The following is an 18,692-nucleotide window of genomic DNA, read 5'->3' as shown; positions in this document are numbered from 1 at the left end:
TACATGTTTAGAATTTCACATTCAAAAATTAAAATCATATGAAACTGTAAAAGCAGTCTTTTATAAAAGTGATAGGTGAAATACTTGAATTTTAATGCCTCAATAATAAAAAGCTTCTGAATTTCCTACATTTCACTGCTGAGTGGATATACTTACACATGACATACATGCATATCAATTGTGAAATAACTAAAAATTTAATACATTAAAATACAGCATCTATTCAGAAAAGAAACAACCTAGAATGCCCAGTACAGCATGCATGAAAGGCAAACGTGACATGCAGCTGACTATTTGGAATACAAGATGACAAAATTACCTTGCAAAGCATGACCCAGCAAAGCGTCAAGTTCAGGATTCAACTCAGCTTTCTCTTTCAGCATATGAAACAGCAGCTGGTTTTGAGTAGCACTAGTAATTTCTGTCTGCTTAAGGCGGCCCTCAAGAACTTTAATCTGAGCTTCTTTCTGAGCTGCTTGGAGCCCCTAAGAGAGAAAAGAAGCATGTGATTCATTTGTACATTGTCATAAAGTGACAAATATTCATTATGAAAACATTACTTCCCAAAGTTTTATGAAAAGCCCATCTTGCTCTACTCAAAAGCTCAAGTCTGACCAAAGCATGCCATGAAACAATATACTACCCTATCTTGAAACTAATTTTAAAAATGGATCATATTTTCTAGAAAGTTGTTGTGCCAGTCTATTAAAAACAAACAAAAAAACCAACCACTAAGCACTACCTCAGAGCTTGTTAAAAAAAACATGGAAAGAATTTGGTTACTAATTGCCTCATATTGTTCTTAAAACAGCACTAGTTTTTCATAGAGTGAAGTGGACTCTTCTGGGGATTGAAAAACAGGTAATAGCTTGAAGGATACAAAGGATCTCAAAGGCCTCCACTCTGAACCAGTGCAACTCATTAGTGCTGACCTGCTTTGCTTTGTTTGTGTTTCCCTTCCATAGTCATAAATTCAAATTAGCTAACCTTTACCAGCTCTGCTCATGATACATGGAATAGTCTTGATACACACACACACACATTTCACACTCTGCCTTACCTTATTGATACCCATTGTGAGGAAGTGATCAAGCAAATATCGGGCTTCTGTCAAAGTGCAAGCATTTATCACTGCCGTTACATCCAAGGTCTCTCCTTCTTCCTACATATGCAGCAATAAAACCGTCAGGTTTGGGAAAAAAATAAAAGGTTTTTATATAACATTCCCATAATTACAGAAAACAGAAACAGTGAGAGCATGCTGCATCACCCAGTTATTCCCTTAGGTACCTCTACACCATGCCACAGTTTCATCCTGGTGGGGTTTTTTTTGTGTTTTTTTCTTCCAAACTATCCCCAAACTACCTCATGGTACAGATTCCACATCCTTCCAAGTTTCTTGCAATGCTTCAATTCTTTCCTATTAGAATGTTCTTACTAGCCTCTAACTCAGAGCCCTTCTTTCTACAGACTATGCTATTCATAGTGCATACAGAAATACGTGCATTTCTTTAATCTCTGCAGCCTTTGTATATTTGAAGATCTCTCCCACTATACTTGTCATCATTTTTCTGATTACTCTCAGTTAGTATTAAGCACTCTGGAACCCTGAGGAATAATCTTTTGTGTTCACTATTTTACTGTTAGTGTAAAGTCCAGTAACTTTGCACCATGCTGTCCAAAATTCAAGGAACCCTGCTGCGATTAAAACAGTAAAAGCTGCTGGAAATGTACAATGCATTAAGGCACAAATTAGCCCAGTGTGCACAGGGAGAACTCAGAACCTGCTATATAAAAAAAGAGTTGGTGTTACAGTTCAGACTTCATACCATCATGCATTGAGAGATCTAAAAGACTGTCTGGTGTTTTCTTCATGCTGGATCATATACAGTGTGATGCACATGAAGTTTTCACATCTGAATTTCGCTGCTTTTGATAACACACAAGTTTCTACATCAATCATAGTAGCAATTTAATGGGAAATTGTCTGTCTAAAAAGTCTACCTCAAGCAACTTTTCCTGAAAAGCCTTTTGCTTACAGATAGCAACTGCTCCATAATTGAAAATTTACAAAAATGCAATAGGTAATAAAAAGAATTTACATAGGTGATGATATACAAAATCACTTACATATATTTAAAGCATACAAAAACAATACAACAAAGTAGAAGTATATCAACAGCTGCAGAAAGAGAACACAACCTGGTAACCTTTGATTCCAATAACTGAATTTGGCACCAGGAGAATAGAAAGCATCAGTTTTGATGTTTAAACACCTTGCAGTATTTAACTTGCATTACAACATTAAGCCCAAGATTCATATCTCGAAGTCCAGTTGTACAAACAGACTTCACTTCAGACTTCACTTACTTCTAGATCCTAACTCAATGACCACAGAATCAAAATAAAATGCATTTCTAAATAAGCACATTTTCAAGGCTGCTTCTCTTCTGCCTTTCCATTATTTAAATTAATATTTGACATACCTTTGCTTCTTCCATTTGCATAATATTTGCTTGGCAGTCAGAAATGCTGTCATTAATGTAGTCTATATTTGCAGTTAGTGATTCCATTTCTTCATTTATGTTCTGGACATTTCTATCTGCTTCACTGCCACCCCCATCCCTGATGAGCCTCTCCCTTTTCTTTGAAAGCTTCTCTCTTCTTCTTGTAAGTTCTTCACGTTGCTATTTTCCCCAAAGACAAAACATTACATAAAAAGTAATTAGTAAACACTTAAAGCACTGAAGTACCTTCTTTTTGTTTTCCTTTCCTTTTTAAAATTTAACTAACACGTCATTATTTCTAAAGTAAGAAAGAAATTCTACACTTAAGTATATTAATATATTTATACATTACCCATTATGTGCTTTTATTCCTTGCTAAGCACAGAAATCCTATCATCCAAAAGTGTACTGAAGTTAAAAGTTTCTTCATTGACAGCAAGGGATTCCGAGCCGCTGCTTATGCTAGCAGCACAGCAACACATTTAGCACAAACAAACTCAGTGCTCTCTTTATAGTCAATATGACCGCACAGATCATAGTCCATAGCAGCTCACCCACCGTAAGTAACCTATTCATATCTGCCTCCATATTGGAAATGGTCATCCTCTGCATAATGATATCAGTGACTCTGCGTTCAAGTAACTGCCACTTCATCCTGGCTGCCCTTGAGGAGTAAACTCTGCTTGTCACTGCTTTCCGCTGATATTTCTTTCTGTGGTAAATTCAGGAGAAACATACATCAAAGGCTGAAGTAGTTCAGATTTGAACGTGGAAACAGTCAGGCCAGAATACTTCTAATGGATAACTTAAAAATATCTTGCAAAATTTCCTGCACTTCGTCATTGCACTAAACACCTACCTCCACTTCCCCACCAAATTCTACTATATTCTAATATATAGCATTTGAAAAAAGGTATCAAACCCTGGCGTCTTACACGATGCACAACTGAAATAAAATGACAGCTAAGAATCATTCACTGTTTAACAAGGAAATGTACTTGAAATTGCAGTGGAAAATCATCAGTAAAATTTATATATTAAGCTATGTTTTGCAACAAGATTTTATTCGAATTTAAACATTACAGGTCTTGGACCAATAAGGATATTTCTTTAAAAACAGATTAAGTGGATTTTGAAATTTTAGTGCAATTTATCCTCTAACGTTGTTTTACGTTATTCCACACTTAAGCCCACAAAACTGAAATTACATTTGATAATGGTAAAAAAATCTATTTTATGAGCATTACCTGACTGTAGTTTGAGAAATACCAACAATAAGTATCATCACAAGAATACCTGCTATAAAGTCCATGCAATTTTCAGTTCTCTTAACAAGTTTTAACCCTTACCCTGTTCCATTTGTAACAGATAATGCTTGAACCCTTGCAACAGGAATTCTCATCTTCTGCTGCGCTGCTGTCCTCGAACCATCGTGCTCAGTTGATGAGCTAGAACTTGGTTCTTGAGTAGGATGTTCAGGGAGACTCAGCTTTCGACTCACTTTTCCTGCCACTTTATCAGACAGAGGCCTGACTTGCCGACGAAGGGCTGTGACCTGCAACAAGAGTGCAAAGACACAGCTACCCCTCCCTGAATCTACATTCAAAGTTGCAGCAATATAATATCTTCTGCTGTCTAAGATGCATTATTGTTTTGTGACAATACCTCTTCAGTTTTGCGACGTAAGATAACTTCCTGATTTCTTTTCTGAGCTTCCAGAAGCTTGAGCTGGTGCTGTGGAAGAAACACAAACAGCACATAATATTTCCTCCATTTTCTGTTACAAGAAATCTATCATATACATAAATTTTAAAAAAAAAACTTCACACACTAAGTTTGCAGAACTCTTCTGAAGTGCCTCAACAAGCTGCAGCACTTCCTTGGTCTTTCCAGGGCAGAATGAAAACGAGCGTTTCAATAAAGTTACTCTCTATCAAAAAGAACACGTGCATGCAAGTGAGGCAGCAGCAATGGTTTTGTAAAGATTCAGTGATACACATAATCAGTAAGTCTTTTCTTTTCTGCTGCACTTATAACTTGAAACTAGGAACTGAGTGATCACAGAAGTCAAATCAAATTACGTGTATTTTGACTTGCAAAAATAACCAGGTACGTGCCAGCCTCAATGAATGCATATACATAGGACACATGCCTTCAATTTAATGCACAGCCATTTATCCCAAATGCAAGTTCTTTATCTCTTAAATTACCTCTCGTTTGCGTTGCTCCTTTTTAAGCTGTGCAATCTCTCTATTTCTTCTTGATTCAGTCATTCTAGCTTTCTCCTGCTCTTCTTTCATTTGTTTCATCAAGCGAACCTGTAAAGAAGTCATCACTTAGAAAAACCATTTGCATTGAAGTGCTATTCCCTGCCCCCATTTATATAAAGAGTTTTCTCCAAACTGCCATGTTGCAGTATATTACATGCTTTTAGCAATTTACTTCCATCTAATGTCTTCTTCACTCAGTGCTGAGTAACAGGTAATAAGCAGCACAAGCAGCTCTGCATGTTTCATGCAGTAATTTCCATTAATTAAGCCTAAAAGGGCTCCCCAGACATTCATGCACACATAGGAATAGCCTAGTCTTCATATCTTCTGTTTTTAGTCCTTTGAGCAGCTGGCAGCATGAAAAGTTATCCAGTGGATAAATGCACAGGTGATCTTATTTTCCAGAAAACAAACAGTCATCGCCCGACACTTCAACATACTGAAACAAACCTTGGTTTTCTTCATCTCTGTCACCTCTTGCTGCAGTTTCTTCAGTTGCTTTTCATATTGAGATTGATTTTTAAGCAGTCGTGCATGTTCTTTTTGAGCCGTCTGAAGTCTCTGAAGTTCCTTATTCATGGCTTGGAGTTTCTTTTCATATTCTGACTTGATTTTTTTTGCCTTTTCTTCTGAATATGTCTCTACAGAACCTAGAGCAAAAGAGAATTCTTAATCTGCTTTTGTTGAAGAGATTTTTGGTTTGCCACGTCAGATGACTTTCCCCTGCTTTTAGCATTTTTTGCAATATGCTTGAAAATTTTCATTTGTATCTAGCTCCCATCACCTGCACTGTTTCAATGCAGGAAAACAGATATCCAAATATCTGAAAACATGCATGTTCACACATGTGCACAAGCTGATAGGATTACTCAAACCATATCCCAAGAGCCATCAAGCCTAGTATCCACTTTTGAGCTGATGAAAAGGGAAGGTCTAAAGAAGAATAAGGGAACAGTGAAAGCATATTAAGTACACAACAATAAAACAATATATAGTATATTTTCAGTATGAAACAGTCAAAACAAATCAATAAAAACACTTCCCCCTATACTCTCCCAAAATTTGAACTTATTTGTGGCTCACGACTTCCTGTGCCACAGTTCATTTTTCATCTTAAGGCTACCACATTAAAAAGCTTGGTCTGTAAAACATTTCTGCAAGCCTGATTTGATTCTCATTCTTAGCTCATGACAGTCGAAAGAAAGGGGGGAGGTTGGAGCTAAAGAAAACTTTTAATTTGGGTACTATCTCAAGTATGTTAAAAAGAAAATGAGAGCTCCTAGAAAATTGAAATCAAACACCTGTCAGTAGCAGCAACTCCCACCAGACCTCAAAAATCTCTCTCACCATTCTAGTAGAAACATTAACAAACAAAGTATGATCCACTTGCATTATGAGTAAAAACTAGTTTATATTTCCCGCAATTTCTTACCACGTTTGCAAAAGGAAGCAAGGATGTTAGAAACAATTCAACTTGCAGATCTTACAAATTTCAATTTAAATAAAGTTGTAATTCTTACCCAAGTTTTGAAGAACTTGATCTCTTTCAAGTTGAGTGTCTCGAATCTTATGTTGTAGCATCATTAGTTTCTCCTCATATTGTTTTTTCAATGTCTGCAATCTTCGCTGGCTGTTCTCTAGCTCATCTATCAGTTTCTGCTTAATGGCTATTTCACAGGTGATATTTGCCAAGTCAGCTTGATAATTTTCTGAAATAAAAAGATTTGGATAATTAAGAATGAAGATTCCTGTTAATGTAACAATGAGAACCACATAATTATGGATTCCTCCTGCAATGTTAGGGCCTTTTTGTGGCATGTAATTTTACCTATGAGAACTTCACACAGGATACAGTGCAGCAAGCAAAACCACTATCTGGAAATCCTGACCATATCTCTCCTTTAAACACCCTCATTCTAGGAATGGGAAAGAAGGAAGTAAAGATATCTTTCATGAAACATAGTTACTCAGCTATTATAATTCTTTACATTTAAATCTCAACAATAGCAATCTGTGTTTCCCCATATAAAGTTACACAGGTTGTGAGAGTTCAATCACCTCAGGGCTGCAGAATAACTCTCATTCAGAAACCCAGCAGGTTATAAAAGGAAAATTTGGCTACTGACAGACTCCAATGGGAGAACTTCTTTTCTCTAGCTTGTGGAAAAATGAAGTCAAAATCCTCAGAAGAGAAGCTGCAGTATTCATGAAGGTGGAATGAGGGAGGGAATAAGAAGATTTAGAGGGAAAAGTGAAGAAAAAGAATTAATCCCCACATAAAATTTGTAAATGCTTAACTAATTGCTTTGTTCAATCAGGTTGTTTTTGGTTTAAAATTATATGCTCCAGAACTAATTTTTAAAATGTGGATTTATTTCAGGTTCTGCAACTCTTGCTATTTGCTTATGTGACTCTCAAACAAGCAGGAATCAACAGCCCTGATTTGCCTATTTGGCCCAACTCATGAGTGAATAGCTGGTAATGTTCTCTCTCACCCTGGCAATCCTAATTTGCATGCCACAAGTACACCAGATGTTGATGCTTCTACATGAATAACCACAACATCTGCGAAGTGATGAAGGTTGATGGACTTCCAGCATTTCGAAATTAAATTTTACCCTCTTCCAAATTAGCCAAATGGGAGCTGTCAATTGGTGATTAGTCCTGAGTTACAAAAACAACCCAGTACTTTTGTTTCATATATTTTAACTAAAGAAGAAATGCCTTATTAAGCACTCGATAGCTTCTGTTTAATTTTAAAGCCAGCAAAGAGACAAAGAGATGTATGTTTTACCACCATAACTGACAAAGAATTCACTGGACATACAATCAACAAAGCATTATGAACAGCATTGACAACATGCTATCTTCTCTGCCATACAAAAAAATGAACAAACACACACACACACAAAAAAGCCAAGAATGGTACACAGGATTCATACAAAAAATCTGCAGAAATACTGCAGCGACGTCACCTTTTTCATCAGAGTCGGAATCTGACTCATCTGAGCTTTCAACAACTTCCATGTCATCTTCATCCTCATCATCTTCCTCTTCTTCATCTTCATGATCGCTTACTTCTTGAATTTCCTCCTACAAAATGTGGAGTGGAAAGACATCAAAATGCATCCACACTTTTCCATTCCCCATTCACTTCCTACAATCACTGAGAAGCAGCAATTCACTTCATTCTTTCCTAATTTTCTTTCAACAACTATATAAATCAGTACACAGGCAATAAACAAATCAACACAAGTACTCGTAAATACTTACTGCTTCCAATTCATTATTTGCTCTCTCTGAAGTGCCTTTTTCATCTCTCTTCTCCTGCTCGTTATCTGTGTTGTCATCCTTAACACTAGTAGAAAAGGCAGAGACAAAATATTCACAAACTGAAATAGCAAGTGCTTCCCATCCCCCGAAACAGTAAATTTTAATTCAAAATAAAGAAGAAACCAGAGTGTGATTAGACAAAATATACAGATTGTGCATGGGTAAAACACAACTTCCAAGCTCCTATAGAAAACAAAAATAATGCTTCTTTGCTCTTAATCTTAGTTTGCCCAGTAACATTAATGAGTATTACACTGCTTTAGACCATATCACATGACAGGAACAATCAAAATATAAACGTTTGTAAACCACAGCTGTACTCTTTTTGCATGGAAGTTGCAGCATACCCAGAACAGCTTTTACTAAACAAAGAAAGAATATTATGTGCAAGTACAATATACATTATAGATACATGCCCTCAAGTTATAACAGAGTCTACCATGCCTAAGTTTTCTCTTAAGGTTTATGCATATTTCCTAACATACCATACTATAACTATTTTTTGGATCAGTTGTCTACTTAGACATCAAGAGAATGCTCCAAATCGGCAAATATAACAAAAATAGTTTAGAAAAACAGAATTGTTGCAATAAGATTGCGTTTCAAAATGAAACTTTCCCAACAAACAAGATTGTATTTTAGTATGCATCTATGTGTCTGTTTTTCAGAACACAATTCAAAACTTATGTAACTGACAAATACTTTTACATTCTTTCCTCTCTTGAGGACTTGGACTGTAGCCATAGCGAGGGCTTATACAAATTGCAGCAGTTTTGATTTGGTGTATTAGCCATTAGGATGGCTTCATAACTTTTAAGTGCACAGCTGAGATGCCACATGCAAATGCTAAAACTTTAAAATTGATAGCACTCTGCAAATTGTCCAGGACAAACTATCAATCCCTCTAGAACTACACATGCAAAATGGAAACGATTCTCAAAAAGGAAATCGTGACAGAACTGGAGTAGAAACATTAGGGAGTAATAGTGAAAAACATGGTTGGGATCACATAGGGTGGACTCTATTTCACCCAATTTCAACCGCATAATGGCGGGACGAGTTATGTGCTGTCACTGACCGGGCACATTCACCCTCCTCTACTGACACAAGAGGAGCCCAGATGAGAGACATAACTGATAAATCCAGTACTCAGAAGATTTGAGAAACTACTCAAATCTAAAAGACACTTTAAATAAAAGAGCTCTACTCTGAAGAGTGCTAATTAAGAGACAGTGCTTCTGCATATACGCAGTTGTTTTCTTTCTATTGCTTTTTAAACAGATCAGCGCTAGATGGCTCCCCCTGTCCCACTCCCCAGCAGTGGCACAGAGCCCAGCTGCAGCTGACCACAAGTGGGAAGACTGCCTTCACTTGGGCAGCAGCCTGCCTCCATTAGAGCAGAAAACACACACCAGACAAGGAACACTGAGCCATGCAATCTCATTTCCACAGATCCTCATCTCACTCAGCCCACATGTTCTGATTTATGATGGACAGCAAGTCTAAGTGCTAACAGATCCTAGCTGTAATCTTCATGCACAATGAGAAAAAATTCCCAGGTTCCCTTCTCCTGCAGACAGTACAAAGCTCACCACTAGAGAATTTGTGTTCTGCCTAATGAATGGGAGAAGGCAGGAGGAAGGAGAGCCAGCAGCTCCTCCAGGCAGAACCACACTGCTTAATGGGTATTCTACTGCTCTGTGGGTTCACATCATCACTCTACATGAATCCAATGTGGGGTTTGGGGATCAAAGTATATAGCTGAGAAACAAAAGCTCTTCACGTGCTTTTAACAACAGCATATTTCTCTTTTAGAGCCTTCAATGTTCTCTGTTCTCTGTGACTATCTAATATATCTACTACCTTGGCTGAAATTGAACTGAAAGAATGCTCAATGTTTCAGCAATGCGATTTCAATAAATAAATAAAACTAAAGGGACTATGAACAGACTTAACTGAAGTGCGAAGGCCCAAACTCATACGCTAAAATTATTAAGTTGCTATATTCCCTACTATAACATTTTACATGATATTAGCTACACTACCTTCCTCCTGCCTTCCATCTCATACAGGCCAGGCCATGCAAGAAAGAAAACTACCAAATTCTACAGCGATTCCCAAAGGCATCACCGTCCCACAACTGCTTGCAATCCCAAAGTCAACCTCAATTCCACAATAGAGATTTCTTCCTATTAAAGCACTTGCCAAAAGCCAAAACACTGGACAGAATTTTGAAGAGCCAAATGAACTACTGTTGGGGTTAAGAATCTACCCAACTTCTTTCCTTGTATGACAACCAGTTAATTGAAATGACAGTTAATTAAAAACCTGGGAAATATTCCAACCTTCTTTCTTCTTGACTGCTTTCCTCAAGTTTCTGTAGCCTTCAAAAGCACGAGGTACAGTATTGGAAGGCCAAGTCAATGAAGGACAAACCAGACAGTGAAAAGCGAAAGTGATAAGAAGGTAAAAAAATGATATATGAGCTCGTGGAGTTTAAAACAAAATTTTAAAAAATACTGTCAGAAGACAACAAGTAGTAAAAAGGCAATACATTTTGAACAGTTGGAAAGTAAACAGAAAACAAAGCAGCAGCATTTATAGGTTAACTAATCTGTCACTGTCAACAATTAGAAATTCAAGTTATACTCGTGAAGAATTATGTATTTCACTTTGAGAATTATTTCTAACGTGGGTTCAAAAATCTTAGTTCTAAAAAGAAAACTAAAACAAAACCAAAGAAACCCTCTTTACTTTTTCCTGTTAAAACTGACAAGTAAAACATTGAAAATTCAATAGGTGCTGCCACTGTTATATATTATCAGCAACATTGCAGAACAAGGACAGGATTATTTTTTTAAGTAATAATATTCTGAATCATATATTCTGAATACAACTCAAACTTTTTTTGAACTGCAATTATTTCTTTTGTTTAAAATCTTGTTATTTGCTTTTAAGAAGAGAATTGCAGGTTTTTTTTGTTTTTGTTTTTCTCTGGGATTCAGAAGTACATTCCAGTGATTGCTTGTTATTAAAAAAAAAAAAAGCATCAAAAGCAATGAGATGGACAAAAGTTAGTATTTTTACTTGTACTTTTTCATCCTTAACAAAGGGCAATATAGCTGTTTAGAACTGTCTGGATAACTTAAGTATAGAATGTCCTAAATTATATTCTTCATGTTCCCATCAAGACCAGGTTGGACGAGGCTCTGGGCAACCTGATCTAGTAAAGGTGTATGTTTGGTGGCCCTGCTAGGCAGGGGGGTTGGAACTACATGATCCTTGAGGTCCCCTCCAACCCAGGTCATTCTGTGATTCTGTGTGATTACGAGCAAGCTTTGAGTGTGAGCCCTCCCACTTGACACTGCCTGCTACCTTTCTTCAGTGCCAGCTAGGTGCTAACATGGTGAACCCCATGTAATTTTATCAGTAATTTAGTTTAATAAAGCTTATGGAAGTCAAAAAGACAACAGTCAAAAAATGGTTACAAGATGTGTAAGGTTGACTAACAACTGAAAGAGACATGGGAGATTTGCTGTGGGACTTCTGGTGAGTAATGTCACACAGTTTGTGGAAGTATATGTCAGTATTTCAGTTGTCAAAGCATTACTGGTGTGTAAACTCTTTCCAACAATCTTTATGATGCACGCTTATTAAAGGCTACAGATATGAAGCAGTACATACCTGCTGCTTATTCAAAAAGTAACTCTTAGGTCTTCGGGCTACTTCTGAAGAATTTATATAAGTTGCATGTACTTAAAACTGTGCACCTTTGATCAATCATACTGACCCTTTGCAGGAAATGAGCAGATCAAGAAAGATAGTAGGGGCAGAGCAACTAACTAGTTTTACCAATTCCATTTTCATAGGAAAACACTATACAACTTCAGATAATATCAACCCTATAAAGGAGTAGTACAGTAAAAGCAGCTAAATGCCTGTAGGAAACAGAAGTAGAGCAAAGAATCTCTGCCAAACTACAGGGTAAATGGTCCCTTTGCAATACGTCAGTATATCCATCTACAACACCTGACATTTTGGTAGAATAAAAATTTACAATGATATGTCCCAAAAACAGACTCTACATTTCATCAGTTAGATAGAAGCAATCTGCAAATGTGCAGTCTCTCAAATTCTAATTCTTAGCATTTATGGATTTATTTTCCTGATACATGCAACTCAGAAATATAAAACCATTTAGAAGTCTACAGATAGGGCTACCCTTACCAGTACTTAAGACTAGAAAATGGAAAAAGACTGTATAAAATGGGATCATAAGACCCATTTTGAAATGTAGGCCGGGCTTTCAAAAGGGCTCTTTCAACTTAAATTCTCTTTTGGTTCTCCAATTCTATAATGCAAAGTTTATTGCAATTAATCCTCGCCCTTGGGTCAGACCACTGGGCTATCTCATTGACAGTATTATCGTCCTGGTGTCAGCATCACTGCTCATAGACACATCTTTCAGAAAAAGACCAAAATTAACACCTACCTCTTATTTACTGCTGTAGAAAACTTCCAAACTTTTGTTTTGTTTTGCTTTTTTGGTGCCTTTTTTTTTTTGTTTGGTATTTCTTTTAGAAGTAAACATCTACTACAGTAAGATCTATTACTCAATGTATGTAGTAACTTTTATCAGTTTTCTGGTCATAACCCTGTCAACAATCACCAAATACTCAGACACTAACTGAACAACTGGGGCTCTAAGCACGTATTTAACACATGCTTGATTTTAAAATTTTAAGAACATACAAAAGCAGATCATCTTCATAGAACCATAGAATGGCGCAGGTTGAAAAGGACCACAATGATCATCTAGTTTCAACCCCCCTGCTATGTGCAGGGTCTCCAACCACCAGACCAGGCTGCCCAGAGCCACATCCAGCCTGGCCTTGAATGCCTCCAGGGATGGGGCATCCACAGCCTCCTTGGGCAACCTGTTCCAGTGTGTCACCACCTTGTGTGAAAAGCTTCCTCCTATTACGTTAAAGAACATATTGAAGTGTTTGTCTGAAGTGAGGCCAGAAGATTCTGCTGCTTTCATTTAATACTTCCACCCTCTCTTCAGATTCCTACAAACATAACACAAAATCAACTTAAATACCCATGAAAGAGTGTCCTGAAAAAATGAGATGCAACAAAGAATTTAGTTATCATTAAAGGGAGTGTTTTCCACAAATATCAGGCATCTGTATAATGTATGGATTTATGGATAAGATTCCAAGCTGCACATCTCACTAAAAGCTACCTTATATTTCTACTGCATTTCAGGTTTGTTAAATTTACTGTTGAGTTGTAGACAATAGATGAGAAGCACAGAGAATTGCAAGGAAAAAGGAAAGACCTGTAATAGAATCAAAGTCTTGGAGTGCACAGATTCTTGCTGTACTAACTGCTATCTGAACAGACATTTATATCAATGTATATGAATATTTTAGTAGATGAGAAATTGGACAACAAAAAACAGCTAAGCGTGACGGTGCAGAAAACTAGGAAACTTCAAATCAAAAACATTCATAAAAGCAGAAGATAGAGAAAGCAAAAGAAGCCATTCCAGGAGCTACCAAAGAATTCCCAGCTATTCAGAATATCTTTTCTTTGACACGTGGAAGGAAGAAAAAGTAATTTTTGTTCTTGAAAACTCTTTTTGAATTTCAGATGCTTCAAAGTTAAGCACCCGTGCTTTTACGGTTGTGCATAACTATGACATAAGAAAAAGAATTGTTATATCAGAAACATTCATTCTGCAAATAACATATTCCTTTGGAAGAAAAGATTCAAGAGAAAAACAGCTGTTCATTTGATGTGTAAAAGGGTTTGTGGAAACACTAGTTTAGGAACAAAACCCCAACAGCAACAGAAGATGTATTCTAAATTGTCAAAGTTTAAAAACTAAAAATAAAACACACACTTCCTTACTAATACAAAGAAATAAAACTATTATGTATACACAACCTTTTTTTCTTTTTTCTTTCTTTTTTTTTCAGCTTTTCTAGATCTTTCTTGGCTATATCTAGAATTTCCAGTGTCTCTTTTTCTGAAGAAAGCATAGAAAATGCTGATGGTCCACCAAAGTATGTGGATCTTGTTGAAGCTCTTGACAAGTTGCGTCGAAGATTTTCATTAACTGCTTCACTTTCTAATAATTTTGCCCTTAAAAAAAAGCAAATATACCTCTTTAGAATCTGCAGTTGTAATGCATTATTTTCAGTTTTAGAAGAAACTACAATACAAGTTGAAATCTTATGAAAAACAAGCATGGTAAATCTCCTGGTCATATGACTTTACACAGTGGCTACGGAAACTGTACACATTTCATCAAAATAAATTCTAAATGAACAATTATGGAACATCTACAAATATATAGAGACACACTGTGTTAACAGATACATACAGTGTATATAGATATGTATGTTCATTACACAAGAGCTAACTGTATAATATAGAATAATACAGAACTAATACTAAGTGGGAAAGCCATATATATATATAATTTTTTTTGGGGGGGGGGTAACGATGTAATTTCAAGAAAGAAATGCAAGTGTTTAGGATATTAATCATCTTGAACATTTTTAAGAGTCATTTCTCAGTATTATAATTTATACCAGATTAGGAAGTTATCACAAAACAACAATGTCAAATTTTGCACAACAATCAGTGCAGTGTTCAGTTGCTAACATTACCAGTATTTGTTTTAAATGAAAGTGATTCAAAGACATATTACATAAATACCTGAGATCTTCAATTTCCTTGATATAATTATGAATCATGTTGCTAATTTCTTCATTTCCTTCTCCTGGGGAGAGAGGGGAATGGTAAAACTTAATATTTTCATACAGATACTAGGCACAACATACCAGCAAAGAGAAATAATCATATGGGCTACACGTTTAGATCTTATCTGATTCATGAAATGTATTTCTATTTTAAGCTGCATTAGGAGTTTGGTTCCTTTTTTGTGTCCTTGATCAGGACTATTATAAGTAACTTCTTCTATTCTGTGTTCAACCCCACCCCCCATATTAGTAACTTTCAATAATAGATGTATCATAAATCAAAAAGATCCTAACAAAACGCACAAGAACAACAACATTTTTGTGGTATTTTTATCAGTTGATTGTTTTATGAAGTGAAAAGCAAACAGTCGCCCATGTCTGTCCTCACACATGTACTTAAAATATTTAGCATTGGGTAACTAAGCATACAAGTAATTCCCATCCAAAGGGATTATTTCAAATTTCATGCTGCTGATAATCCTAAACAAATGGTACAGATTCCCAAACTACTTCTCTTAACAGAAGTCTCTGGAAATAGAGGTGAGAGCTAGATGGGTGCCTTTTGCTGCCAAGGCAAGTCCTACATTACCTTTTACAAAAGCATCTCTCTGCCAAGGGATCCGTGAAGCAAGAACAAGGAACTGATATGAACTCATGTACTCATTAAGCAGTTTACACACAGGTGAGCGCAACACACCCACGGCGTACCTGCTCTGGCTAGAACTTGGTTGGCCTGATCACTCACAAGCTGCGTTACTCTGGCTCTCAGTGCATCAATAGTCTCTTGCATGGCTTTAATTCGAACACGCAGATTATTGTTTTCTGTTTGCAGCATAGCATTTTCATGAAACATGTCATTGATGCTTTCAACGCCTTCTTCATCTATAATCCTTTTACCCTTAAGTAAAAACATAAGTTATTACTAGTAATAAAAAAATTATGTGTAGAAAAGCATTTTTAGTATTATTTTTAAAATCTAGCAAAGATAATCCACAGATTGCTTAATGTTCCACTTAGATGCTCATTGCAAAAGATGATTCTTTCAAAGATTTCAAAACAGTACAGAAAGTTGCCAAAGCACTGATACCTGCAAGATACCAATCCTAGCATTTTGGTCCTCCCTGCACAGTTCCACATTGGCCTGAAATAGAACTTCTTGGAGAGATTTAGAAATGAGAAGACCATTCTTCATTCAATCAGGATACTATCTCAAGAACAAAGGGAGATAACAATGGTAGCCACATTTATTGCTGAAAACAGTATCCTGTGACTAAAATTTCAGTAAGAAATAGGCATTGTGTATTATGAGCATCTGGCCTGTATAACTGAAAAACCATTTTTAAAGCATAATAGTTCTTGAGAAAATATTTAAAAGCAACATACAATAACTGGTATGTGAATAAACATGTGAACATTCTCATTTGTGATCATTTTTCACTTTGGAAGTGACTGTTTCTCATCGCTGACCACAAGGATATCTGGTAATAACTGGAAGGTTTTTTTTGTTTGTTTGTTTGTTTTTTACAGATTAGTATTATTATTCAATTATTTATTTATTTATTTTGCATGTAAAGCAGAACTAGCCAAGAGAAAACAAGCTGTGGAATTATAATCATTTTAAAGGAGAAGAAATCCTAAAAGGATACACTTACTGTTTTGTATTCCATAAGTTCCATCTGCAGCCGTGTAATCTCGTTGCGCAAAGCATTTATTTGCTGACTAGCCCTATCCTGATTAACCATCACCTTGTTCTTGATGTTTCGTGCCCGATTCGCATACTTCAATGTGTTCAAGGTTTCCATGAAGTCTCGATCTGAAGGGCTCACACACGCTATCATGAGTGTTTGACTGCAAGTTACAAACATAGGTTTACAAATCAAGAACAAAATGAGGACAGACAGGCTAACAGGTCTTCAAGTACAAGGTGAAACGAGTAGTGACTTCATAACATTTGTGTAAAGATTCTAGACCTAACTCAAAGTACTGTAGAAGACTGTCAACCACAAAATTCCAGAACTGTTACATCATGAATCACTGTAGTTTAGCATAGGAGATGTTAGAACATTGTGTGTAAAACTATAAAAGCAATTAGCGGATGCTCCTAGAAATGTTTTCCTAATACTTATGTAATTTGTAATTTAATACAAATTGAGATTTAAATTCTTAAAGCCAACCTGAAACCTCAAATAGTGATTTGGATCATGTAGTTGTCAGGACTCATTAATTTACAAGGTGCCAACCTACTTAATCTGAATGTGCATCTCTAGATGCTTATATGTGCCCAGAACTGCCTAAGGTACTTATTGCCCACCTACTGTTCTACTGAGATCCAGATAGATCCAGAAGACCAAAATATAGAACTTATCCTTATTACCTCTGGTAATAAGTGTATTTTTTTCACTTTTCACAACACCATTACTTAGAGCTCTTCCACAAAAAGCAGCAGGAGCTGAGTTCTATTCCCAACACTGCTTCTGGGCTCCTACCACACCCTCTAGCCATCCCACTTTGGGATACACAGGGTGAATACATCCAGCATACTTCATGTAAGAGACAGAGCAGACAGAGCAGCAAGAACCAGGGCAACAAAAACAGAAGACAAACAAAAACCTTCTTACCAACTAAATGTTTTAGTTAATCAACTGTGACGAGGAGGAACAAGGTTCCACCCCACCCTTGATCCCTGGAGCTCACACTCATTTCACAACAGAAGAGAACAATTCAGAGGGGTCAAAAACAGAATTCCAGCCGTAGATCACAACCCAAAGGTGCCAACATGCCCTAAATTCTCTGCAGACGGGAAACACCTATATTTGCATAGACTGAATTGTCCCCATCAGGCTCTAGAGGAACACACTTTCCTTTGTTGTATAGGAAAGCGTAGCTGTTGTGTTAGGTGTACACAGACTGCATTAAATAAAATGGATTCTGATCTTCATCTCCTGTTATTTCAGCTGAGACAAACAAATTACTGCTTGCAATTCTTCCAAGCCAAGCAATTATATTCACCATTGGAAACTAAACTGGAAAGAGTAACTAGCCTGCGGATATGGGAAAGACTCAGTATAGAATGAATTTCAGCAAGTCTTCTCTCAGACCTCCTGTACATCATTGTGTCAGCTCCACAGACTGCTGAGGTTTAGTTTAGTTCTGAAGATAAGCATGTACAAGATTAAGACTGTTGTGCCATCAATTTAGAATGTGATTACTCTTTCAAACTGGTTCTGCTAGCTGTCTTGAAAACTCATTAACCTGAATTCTACTTATCTGTATTTTATAGAAGACTCATTTTTAAACACTGTTCTACACTTATTTTAACATTTCTTTAGAATGCCTCCTCCCAACCTAAGGGAATTAGGTTAACAGATTAACTCAGAATCATTGTTTAAATGCACCTTCACAATTAGTACAGAATTATAATTAAATCAGGATTACAGTGAGAATCGTAGACTGATACAGTGCTTTAATCATCACTAGCTCAGGATCCACTGCAAAGTAACCTGAATCACTTCCAGTAAATACTTGTAAAGAGAAAGGATGATGTGCACTGTAATATCTACAGTGGAATTTGGAAAGCAATGGAACAGATTTCTATTAATCTAATCTGATTTACCAGAGGAAAAATTGCATATTTATTAAAATTGAGCTCTCCCACCATTTTTGTTTGCTAAAGCATGGATGTGAAATTATTTAATTGTTACAGTTTACCATTTCCTTAAGAGCAAACAGCTAATTTGACCTGTCTTTATTTATATTAGCTAAATAATAGAAATGAGGTAGGAAGAGCGGGAGTAGAGAAAAAAAAA

At 36.4% G+C, this 18,692-nt stretch overlaps 1 protein-coding gene across 7 annotated transcripts in view; it reads right to left on the bottom strand.

The window, feature by feature from the left end:
• Positions 1-18,692, bottom strand: part of KIF21A (kinesin family member 21A) — an 84,776-nt gene that overhangs the window by 25,521 nt on the left and 40,563 nt on the right. For all 7 annotated transcript variants that reach the window (XM_031601187.2, XM_031601358.2, XM_031601272.2 and 4 more), the window contains 15 exons: positions 16,539-16,734; positions 15,595-15,784; positions 14,843-14,906; positions 14,066-14,263; positions 8,051-8,135; positions 7,753-7,870; positions 6,298-6,486; positions 5,228-5,427; positions 4,718-4,825; positions 4,173-4,241; positions 3,857-4,062; positions 3,066-3,219; positions 2,487-2,687; positions 1,061-1,162; positions 320-485 (listed from right to left, as the gene is read on the bottom strand). In XM_031601187.2, coding sequence (XP_031457047.1) covers positions 320-485; positions 1,061-1,162; positions 2,487-2,687; positions 3,066-3,219; positions 3,857-4,062; positions 4,173-4,241; positions 4,718-4,825; positions 5,228-5,427; positions 6,298-6,486; positions 7,753-7,870; positions 8,051-8,135; positions 14,066-14,263; positions 14,843-14,906; positions 15,595-15,784; positions 16,539-16,734 — 2,246 coding nt within the window. The remainder of the gene's footprint in view (positions 1-319; positions 486-1,060; positions 1,163-2,486; positions 2,688-3,065; positions 3,220-3,856; positions 4,063-4,172; positions 4,242-4,717; positions 4,826-5,227; positions 5,428-6,297; positions 6,487-7,752; positions 7,871-8,050; positions 8,136-14,065; positions 14,264-14,842; positions 14,907-15,594; positions 15,785-16,538; positions 16,735-18,692) is intronic.

Source organism: Phasianus colchicus, chromosome 1 (genome assembly GCF_987193195.1).
Source record: "Phasianus colchicus chromosome 1, bPhaCol1.hap1.1, whole genome shotgun sequence".
Taxonomy (NCBI): domain Eukaryota; kingdom Metazoa; phylum Chordata; class Aves; order Galliformes; family Phasianidae; genus Phasianus; species Phasianus colchicus.
Note: the sequence above shows the minus strand (reverse complement) of the source record. Positions and strands in the feature narration are given on the sequence as shown.